The following is an 11,244-nucleotide window of genomic DNA, read 5'->3' on the forward strand; positions in this document are numbered from 1 at the left end:
TGTCCCATTTGTAATTAAGTAAATTTAGAGAATTCATGAGGAGTCTAAGTACTTGGGAAAGATGGGATGGATTTAATTTCCTAAACCAATGACAGTAGTTCACTCTGTAATTATTGGGAAAGTATGATTTTTTTCTCATTTTGTCACTGTAATCCAAAATGTTATAATTACTAAGAGGTTAGGGTGCAGATTCTCAGCTGTAATTGTACGGTATATGTGTTTAATGTTGTAGAAATTAAAACACTTCATTAACCTATTAAAAATGAAAGGCACCAAAGGTATTTAGACAGGTTAATATAATTTCCTTATGAAACACTTAAGTTTAATTTTTGATTGCGTATCAATGCCTGGTGTCTTCTCTGGTGATCCTCTGCCAGGCTAGTCTTGCAGTTGTTTGTTCTGGGGTGTTTTGCTCATCTTTAGTAAATGAAAATCTATTCTTTAACCTCATATAAATACTTTGATTTCAAATCCAAACTTCTGGAGTATAGAAGAAGAAAATGCGCTGGGTGTCTCAGGCACTACACATTGTTGTAATGCTTCCTAACTGGTTGGCCTCTCCTACGACAGGATGTGTAAAGGATCTGGGTCTGGCCCGAGGGCTCTCATTACTATTGTCCCCACAGGGTCATTTCTAGGCCCTCTCCTATTCTCCCGATACACCAAGTCACTTGACGTTTTTACATTCTCACATGGTCTCTCCTATTATTGCTGTGTGAATGACACTCAATGTTTCTCCTTCCCCACTTCTGACACCTCGGTCACTACAGGTGTCTCTGTGTGCCTGGCTGACATTTTCTCTTAGATGTTGGCCCACCCACTTAAGTTCATCCTTGACAACAAGACAGAGTGGCTCTTCCTCTGGGGGGAGGCCTGTCCACTCCAAGATCTCTCCATCATGGTTTACAACTCCATTTGAGCCCATCCCCAAAGATCAAAGTATCTTAGAATGACACTAGACCAGTGGCTCTCAACTGGTTTTGCTTTGGGACCCAAATTTAACATTGAAAATTCAGTCACAACCCCATTATGTATGTTGTGGATTGTATTGCAATTTATATTTTGTAATGTTTGACAGATTTTTGCTGTGTTATTGGAAAGGTCTCTCTTGCAAAACAAACTGTTTAAATTTACATTTTCATGGTTAAATAAAGAAAAAATAAATAGGCGTTGGTTCTGTTTTAAAAGACCTGACAGCAATAGAGAATAGATTTCCAAGAGAATATCCATTATGAATTATAAATTTAAGAAGGTGGATGTATTAATAGACTTGGCTACTTACGGCTTATTCAAAATCAATGAGGAAATGTAGGCTTTAATTAACTGTATTTTCATTAAATTAATCATCAAATACCTTGTGAACAGGACAAAAACACAGAACAGTGCATGTTTCAATCATTTCAAGAAAACAACATAACCTTTAACCTAAATAATTGGCTGACATGCTCTGCTTATGCATGGAGCAAGCTTACAAGTAAATGCACAGATACAGGCATCACAATCAATGGGAAAGTTGGGGGTGTTTTTTATCTATAAGGCTCAACTATGGTCACTTGACAATGGAAAATCATGCCAAAACCATAGTTATATTAAAATGCACTGAATGGAAGTCACTCTGGATACGAACATCTGCTAAATGTGTAAATGTAAATGGTCCAACATTTTTCAAGCTTTTTAAAAAAAAATTATTTGGTGTTGTGTTACTATATTTCTAGTTGTATTTGCATAATAAAACGTTTTTACATGTATTATATTTTGTGTGTACATATTGCTATGTTTTGAGTAGAAGGCTTTTATTTTGATGGTTTACTCATTACTATCCAAATGTGACATCAATGTTCGTACTGCAGCTAACACAATACGAGCTAAATTGCATAGCAAATATACCGTTGTGCTAGCAACATTATATTATGCTGGCAGCAAGAACGCAGATTATTACTCAAAATAAAAGCCCTAATTTCAATGCGTTGCAGTATGTAGAAATTCATTGTGAAGATAGTGAATTGCAGTTAAATGCATTAATATGGTGTTTTTAAACAAGCAAGTGTAAAAATAAATGTTACACTATATGTCTAAAGCAGGACTTTCTAACTGGACTACTATTAAAATGCTAGAAATTGAATCTGAATTGTTACCCGAAATTACACTATATAAGGATTCTAAACACCGTACTGAGTATGTCTCGAATGCTATGTTCCACTTCACATAGTCTAGCTTTCCCACTATAAACAAATATACTTGGTTTGTATATTGAATGTTTTAAAATTGTTCTTAAGAAAATATTTTTAAACATGTATATACATTTTACATAGATGGCTCTTTGAATTTGCTTAAAAACAACATAATACTTGCCTTTGATTACAATTCACGGTTTTTGGAATAAATTATATTCATTGCAATGCACGGACGTAAAGGCTTTTATTTTCAAGGTTTTCTCATTACCATACGAAACTGACGTCATCGTTTCTGCTGCTGGAAGAATACTTCTAGTGCGTAGTCATGCTTGGGCCATAGGATATTGAGTAACTATAGGTAGTATATAACACATTTGTTTGGCAAAACAACAAACCTGGATAATAAATTTAACCATATATCATAACATAGAATCGTTCTTATTTACACAATAAATACAATGATTCTAACTGTAAAACCACTTCAAGGAAAGGAGTGCAACGTACAGGTAAGCATTAGCCCTGTAGCTAGCTAGCTATACGTTAAGAACAGAAAAAGGCAAACTGGACGCTGTGGGTACGCTAGTCTAACTCGTTTTCTTATTTAGTTAAGTTAAATACCTGCTACTACTATGATGTATTTCTGCATCATGACATGGTCTTTATTAAAGTTTACATTATTTTCTTTGTTCAGTATCTTGTTGTATTTTGTGTTAGCTAGGTAACTACTTGGTTTTGTTTGCACCTAGGTCAGGAATTCTCTTAAGTCAGTAGTTAGCGGATATTTTCTAGTGTCAGTGATGGGCATTCCGAGTCTTTTTGGCAAGACGGCTCTTGTGGCAAGTATTGGGAAGCTGTTTCCATTGTCGGCTCGTCTAATGTGTAAGGGGCCTGTCCTTCGTGCTTCAGGACCAGGTGTAGGTTTATGGAATTACTTCGGTGTCAGTAAGTGCGAACAAATGTATTAGGTTTGTAAACAGAAATATTGATATTGAAAGCAAAACATATATCGTATTATAGTATATTGCAAAACAAATGTTTTTAAATGATTGAAAAAAATCTTATGAAAGTGGCTGTCAACTCTGAGCATACACAACCGTTCAAACGTTTGAGGTCACTTAAATGTCCTTGTTTTCGAAAGAAAAGCAACTTTTTGTTTATTAAAATAACATCAACTGATCAGAAATACAGTGTAGACATTTTTAATGTCATTTTAAAAGGCTATTTGAACTTTAGAAAACCTATTTTGCAATTATATTAGCGCCACTTTAAACTGTTATGCTGATTAACGAAGCAATACAACTGGCCTACTTTAGACTAGTTGAGTATCTGGAGCATCAGCAATTGTGGGTTCGATTACAGGCTCAAAATGGCCAGAAACAAAGAACTTTCTTCTGAAACTCGTCAGTCTGTTCTTGTTCTGAGAAATGGGAAAAAGTGTTATGGACAGATTAATGTAAGTTTGAGGTGTTCGGATCACAAACAAGAACATTAGTCAGACGAAGGCCAAATGAAAAGATGCTGTTGGAGTGCTTGATGCCATCAGTCAAGCATGGTGGCGGCAATGTGATGGTCTGGGGGTGCTGTGGTGGTGGTAAAGTGGAAGGTTTGTACAGGGTAAAAGTGATCTTGAAGAAGGAAGCCTATAACTCCATTTTGGAATGCCATGCCATACCCTGTGGACGGCACCTGATTGGAGCCAATTTCCGCCTACAACAGGACAATGACCAAAAGCACAGCTCCAAACTATGCAAAAACTATTTGGGGAAGCAGCAGTCAGCTGGTATTCTTTCTATAATGGATTGGCCAGCACAGTCACCGGATCTCAACCCTACTGAGCTCTTGTGGGAACAGCTTGACCGTATTGTATGTACAAAGTGCCCATCACGCCAATACAATTTGTGGGAGGTGCTTCAGGAAGCGTTGGGAGAAATCTCTTCGGATTACCCGAGCAAATTGACAACTAGAGTGCCAAAGGTCTGCAAGGCCGTAATTGCTGCAAGTGGAGGACTCTTTGACGAAAGTAAAATTTGAGACAATTATTTAATTGAAAAATCATTATTTCTAAACTTATCAAAGACTATTTCTTATTCATTTTGTTGTCATATTCAAACTCATTTCAAGTATGTTTTCATGATGAACAGGTTTCAAATGTACCCTACATTTCTCTGACCCCAAACTTAACCTCTAAATATTGGAAATATCTGTTCTTTTGGGTCAACCAAGCACACTGAATTTCTCTCCAGCATGTTAGGGAGACTTTCTGCTCTATGGATGTGGTTATGCTGTAGCTATGACATTACTGGTAAGTATAAGGAAATTCATACCTTTATTCTGTCTCCAAATTCAGGTCACAGAAGATGAAAAAGTTTCCACGGTGAAAGAACTGGTGTCTGAACGTCTGAATATACCACCAAATCAGCAGCGATTGCTTTACAAAGGGAAAGCCCTTGCAGGTACCTACACTGAAGTCAACTATAGTAGCTAGTAGCAGTGTTTCCTGTAGCCTGTACTTATACGCTTTTGTTGACTGTTGAGGCACAGACATTCTTTGATTAAGTACATAAACACAAAAATGACATTTTTGTATTTATGCCATTTTAGTTGGCAGATGAAAGAAATCTACCAGGGGTTTTTCACACGCCGAAATATGTTTTCCACAAAATGACAGCATGAGTCACAGAAAAGACATGAGTGCTTACGCACAGATGTTGTGAGGATTTTCTGGGTGTTTTTAACATGATAAATACTTTACTAATGAAAACCTGCAAACTGCCATTTTACCTAGTGCCAATAGCTTTCTTTTCACCCATTCCTCCTTGACACCTGATTCCATGTTTGATACATTTTGTGCATGTGTTACACAAAGACCTGTCCTGGATAGTACTCCTCTACTCATTATAACACATGGAGTTTTACTTGACACTTACAGAGTAGGCTACTGCTAACAAATTTGTATTTGCTCATATCCAGAGCTGTACCTGTTATTTGTCAAGAATAAAACCCAAAATGATCTGTATGACATGGGGGCAGTAAATGGGAAAAGAGAATATACCTACGGAAGAGTAAAATGGCACATCTAATGCAATATATTAACGTGCAATGTATGTTTAAAAAGTAGCAAACATAAAAATTAGAAAAATAATATAGCCCACTTCTAATATAAAACATTTTAAACTAATAATATCTTAGACAGGGCATTGTATTCTCTTGTAGTCTATTCATAAGTTATATAAGCCCACCTTATAAAAATGAGTAGGAGTGTTATTAAAGTACCCTTCTAAATTGTGTTAATTCAACAGAAAGAAAAATGTTTCCTCTGCACTTTGGCTGTTCAGTTTTTGGCTGAATGATAATGGTGAGACAGTTGAGCTGTGCAGACAAATGCAAGAATATTTGTTTTCAAGCATTATGTATAAATAGTAAGAACATAATCGTTTGTCTTATTATTTTGATTGGCAAAAAAAATGGCTACATTTGTTTTACTTAAGCGTTATGAAAAATTATAAAATATCATATTCATTTGTATTATATATGTGCTGTTGCCTGTATTTCAAATGCACTCTGTGCAATTCTTTTTCTTCTTGTAAATAGAGTAGTTTGTTAGACAACCTGACAAAACTCTCAAATGCTGCAGGTGGAATCGTATGCATCTAGTGCAATTCCAGAATGTTAATATACCCTTCAGCAATATAACAAATTCCCTGTTCAAATTTAACTTTATTTACAGCAATTATATTTATCAAAGCCTTTGGTAAGTTTTAGGTTTTGAACAGCAAGGAAGGATATCCAACAGTTTAACCTGTGTTCTATATCTATCTTGCCATTTTATCTCATGATTATACTTAGCAAAAAATAATTAGTAAAATGGAGTTATGGACATACGTCTTTCTAAAATTTCTATTTTCAATATTCTAACTACCACATACTGTATATTTTTGAAAATAAATGATAGGGCCTATGGCATTTTCAGACCGGGAACCAAAATTACATAATTTTCCCAAGCCCATAAAAGATCTGCGGGTCGGTGCCATAGAGGGTATATTTGCGCCACCCTAATAAATGTAGTATCTGTATTCTTATGCGTCTTTCTTTCATCATACATGTCAAAGAGGGAAGTTTCATCCCATCCTCAGATTTTTTTCTTTGGGGGGGTCTTCTGCTCTCTGTGGGGACGCCGTTTCACTCACGCTCCTCCATCTTGGGCTGTTGAATCAGCAAAATTTTCTGTGCGCTTACATTCATGTGTCGAAGTGGCAGTCCTTGGATTGTGCATGGTTGCAACACAGTAAGAGGAATCAGAGTAAATTTGACATAATCGAGTATTCACAGCATCCAGGAAAGTCCTTTTGAGAGTTTTAACCCCTTGTTCTGATGGAGCAGATTTGCTTAGTAAGCATTATAGTGCCCTGACTGAAGGGATAATGTCAGAGGCACATACAGATGATGAGCTTATTTCCCTAGTCAGCTCTTCAAAGGGGCCGAGCAGGGTTATCTTTTTTTCATTGAGAGTCTACTGGTTTGCAGTGAGTCACGGACAGCTTGAAACCAGTCGTGAATGCACCATGACACGCTTTTGCTACAGCAAGCTCTCCGTCATGTAAAATGTACTATTCCTTCTAGTAGGCACATCTTGTTGAAGCCGCTTTGGTGGCATGCCAAGCTGTTCTACTTTATGCAAGCTGCAAGTATTTAAAGTCGCCTACTATTTTGCTCTCTTGCTACTGCATCAGTGATGTCTCACTGGGATGAAACACCTTGGTTCACAGCAGATGCAGTGCCATCCCAAACAGTCAGCTGTGCAATCTTCCATAGCCTTGAAAATGTCTTGAGCATTATCTTGTAGAATATTATGCTTTTTCTCTTTCAGGATTTTTCACTTCTCTAATATGTTATAAAATCCAGGTGAAATGGAATCTGTTGTATTTGAGACGGAACACTCACAAGGTTATAACACAGCTTTCTTCAGAGTAAAATCTTGGTCGATCTACTGTTCTCTAAACCTCTGCAATACCCATGGGGCTGTCATTGGTTGTCCAAATGTCAGTGGTGAAACTGATTGCTGTTATGTCCTAACTAAGCAGTATATGAATGTGTTTCTCCAAGACACTTGACAAAACAGGTAGGGCCATGTTGGAACAAATAACATCTACATCTACTGGGCAGCTGTAGCTGGAGTCCAAATACTTGACAATAGAGAAGCTGGTCATGAAGTGCAAAGTCCATTATTTTTGCTGTGGTCGCTTTAATCTTTGTGTTGTCTTTCAAATGATTGGCATAGAGACACCTGTACAGCTGTCCCTAACCTGTATCTCTATTTGTGTTGGCTTTGTATGTGTCTGGGTGATTCACCTTCAGATTTTGTGATGAAGTTGTGTGGTATTTTATAATTACCCTTTTGTCCCTTATAACCACAGCATCACATACATTCCATAACTGTTGTCATCCATTGACACTTTGAAATACATTCTCACCTTTGACATTTCAGTTTCTGACTTCACCTATTCCAACTTTAATGAATGTGAGCACACTGTCCATTTCTCCCATCTAAATACATTTTAGCCACATGATTAGGGAGCATACTTTTTTTGATGCTTCTAAACAAACACACATGATGAGGTGTGACATGTTACCTATCAGCCCTTTACATTGGCATTGCCCTCCACATCTCATCAATGCTAATTATATTTTCAGACAAATATTGGCCGATACCGACATTGTCACCAATTATTTGTGGATCCCTTCCTAGGTGTGTACACATATTGACTTTTAAGCTATACAAGCTGTACACATGTCTATTTTCCTTACAGATGAACACCGACTGAGTGATTATTCCATTGGTCCAGAGGCCAAGTTGAACTTGGTGGTTCGTCCAGCAGGCGAAAGGAGTGGAGTTACCGGAATGGCTAGCAGTAACAGTGCTGTTGGTGGGGTGTGGCAGACTTTGTCCACCGTCCTGGCAAAACATTTCAGCCCTGCAGACGCAGCTAAAGTTCAAGAACAGCTAATCAAGGTACATAATTTCCATCATCAGGACTTGGCTTTTGGTCCACATCCATTGGTCATCCAATAGTCACCAAGGAAAAACAACACACTTAAGAAATACACATTTTGGTGTTATATTGGCATATATAAACTGCACTGCATGAACAGAACTTGAATGCCTTTAATTTCTTTATATCAATAGTAAGTATTTTTAAGAACATCCTTCCACTTCACTGTCAAACTCATATTCAATAATAAGAATGGCTGTTTGAATGCAATATTTCTATATTATCAAGTTGATATGCTGGTGTTTTTGTGTAACCACAACAATGAGAAAGCAAATTTGGTGAAGCGGTAGGACAGGCCAGATTGTTGGGCAATGGTTGAATTCCACATTCGCAATTATACTTTCAGACCATTCCACATTTTTATGTTTTGCCTATTATTATTTTTACTCCCTATTGTCCCATAGGATGGTAGAATTCCACAGTATATGGCGTTTGTGATATGCCATATACTGTGTATAACAGGCCTACATATAATTTCTATTATAGGTGCTGGTGCTACATTGTTAAAACTAATGTGGAGTGTTTACAGTTTACAAGACTTTCCATTGTGTTGTATAACATTGCCCTCTACTGGACCCAATGATTACAACACTGAACAGTTTGAAATTGATTTTGCATGCATCTGCATGAGTATTATTTGGGAGGGGGGAAAAAATGGTTTTAGGAATATGTTATTCTCAACATTAAAGCTAATACTGCTTTCTCTTTCTCAAGGATTATGAACGTTCACTTCGACAGCTCAGTCTGGATGATATTGAGCGTCTTGCTGTGAGACTTCTTCACCCGGACAGTGAGGGCATGGACACATCGTACTTGGATTGAGAACCTGCCTTTCCTACCTGACAGTATTCTGACGATTCCCAAAAGGGAAGTGGGTCTATTTTTAAAGAGCAAGTTAGGGGAGATGGAGCGTTGACTTTTCATGATGGCATTGCTCACTGGAGATAAATTGAATTGTTGGTGGTGGTCTTAACTACATAGCTTCCAGATTGATGACTTAATTTTCTTCAGTTTTGCTCAATAAATAATAGGATATTTTCTCTGATAAAATCAGACAAACCAACGTGCGAGTTATCTGTGGCTGCTACATCAAATTACAAAAATTATGGAAGTTCACATTAACCAACAATGTGTTGAAAATTATTGATTGTGAGTGATGCCTGTCTCTTTTAGTTACTGTTGATTAATTCAGCCATTGTATGATTTGTAAATATTGTGTTTATACAAACATTAACAAGCATTAAAAAAAAAAAAATATATTTTCCCCCCATATTTTTTTTGTTCACCGTACACATACAGTACACAATATATCCACATAAATACTGTGCCTTGCAAAAGTTACAAATGGCCCATCATCCATTATAAGGAAACTACAAGTCAATGCAGCCTAATAGAAAGTTTCAATGAGGAGTATCTCTGGCACTTTGAGCAATTGTGGAGGAAAATCATATACAGTCTGAGGAAAATACATTGGAAACATTTTAAAATAAATATAGCCTTACCTGGGCAACTTGATACGCTCTCACAAAAATTATGCCCCCATCACGACTTTTTGAAAGTCTTCCCCTTCTGCCTGCGTGTATCTGCTCACAAAACTCCATTTGTGGCATTGTTGTATACCAGACACTAGTTTGTATACCAGACACTAGTTTTCAAAAGGATTTGGTCTTCGTCAGTTTGTATTAAACAACTATTTTGCGTCACTCCTTATTGTAATGCTTTCATATTTATTTGGGTTTTTTTGTCTTACTGATGTAAAATAAGAGTATATATGATACAGTATTGTAAAAAATACCAATCTAAATTCAGAAGTAAAGTGTGTGTGTGTGTACAGAAAGTGAAGGAGACCTGTGTTATGGGACGATTGAAAAGTAGTTGCTGCTTTAGACAAAAGCAAATGTGGATCCTTTTTGATTAAAAACAAGACCACAACTTTAAACGTCATCATCACCATAACAGTTACCTTTTTTTTTTTTTTTTTAAAGCTGGTTTCCAGTATACCTCGTTCTCATGTGGCATTGAACCATTATTTTAGTCTCACAAAATTAAAGCTGTCCTTGCCTAATGGGGAACTGAAATATTATCATTTGACACCAGAGGGCGATAACAATCTACCACAATCTATGATGAAACACCCAAACAACAAGCGGTAAATCCCTCTGCCATTTGCACAAATGTCCCAATACATTTAAGGGAGTGTTTATTTTTTTCTGTGACAGAGAGAGATCTTTCATACCTACTACCCTCTAACACGATAGTTAACATTTTTGTCACCAATAATCAAAACTTTGATAACTTTGTGAAATAGTGGAGTCAAATGGGGCAAGATGCCCCCTGGGGTAAGACTCCCCCCATGTAAATATCACAAAAACCACCGTCACCATTCTTTTTTTCAACACCTTCTCTGGCTTCCACTAGTCTTAATCAACAACAAATTTCCTCTGTATCATCACGCCTTCTAAGCCAACTATTAAAAATGTTTTCTTCTGAATCTCACTGTAAGGACTGCAGGGATTTAAAATATTGCCTTAACAGGTTTAGTTTAACTGTTGGCGTGTGAAGAAAATGTAAGTGGTGTACCAAAACAGGGCCAATGCTTAAAAACCCTTAGGCATTATCTACTATTGGGATAAGATTTCCCGGGGGCAACTAACCCAAAGGGGGGGAGGAGGGGGGCATATTATCCCAGTAGCTGTTTTATTGAATACCAAATAATCTGTCAACTGTAACCATTTATCATGTATTCTACTTTAGAATCCATTACCCTAAGCATAGCCACCTTCAACATACAAAAAAAAAGACGGAGGCGTTTTGCCCCATGTTACCCTATTTGAAAACTGTTACTGAATATCCCGATAATAGGTGCTTCCAGACTAAATAATATATATGTGGCCTATTAATTTACGTTGGTTATTCTGCAGTGTAACGTCCTCGTTTCTGGATTGCAATTTTACGAAAACACACACTGGCCAAGGGAGTGCTGTACAGCTATCCTGTTTTCATAGCATACCATAGTAATC

At 37.0% G+C, this 11,244-nt stretch overlaps 1 protein-coding gene across 1 annotated transcript; it reads left to right on the forward strand.

Annotated features, from left to right (window-relative positions):
* Positions 1 to 2,490: 2,490 nt before the first annotated feature.
* ubl4a (ubiquitin like 4A) lies at positions 2,491 to 9,477 on the forward strand. Its single transcript, NM_001305023.1, is given in 4 exon segments — positions 2,491 to 2,680; positions 4,522 to 4,627; positions 7,982 to 8,184; positions 8,939 to 9,477. Coding segments are annotated over 4 exon segments (465 nt in total). The 5' UTR covers positions 2,491 to 2,632; the 3' UTR covers positions 9,047 to 9,477.
* The last annotated feature ends 1,767 nt before the right edge of the window (positions 9,478 to 11,244 follow it).

The sequence above is a fragment of the Esox lucius genome, chromosome 13 (genome assembly GCF_011004845.1).
Source record: "Esox lucius isolate fEsoLuc1 chromosome 13, fEsoLuc1.pri, whole genome shotgun sequence".
Lineage (NCBI taxonomy): Eukaryota > Metazoa > Chordata > Actinopteri > Esociformes > Esocidae > Esox > Esox lucius.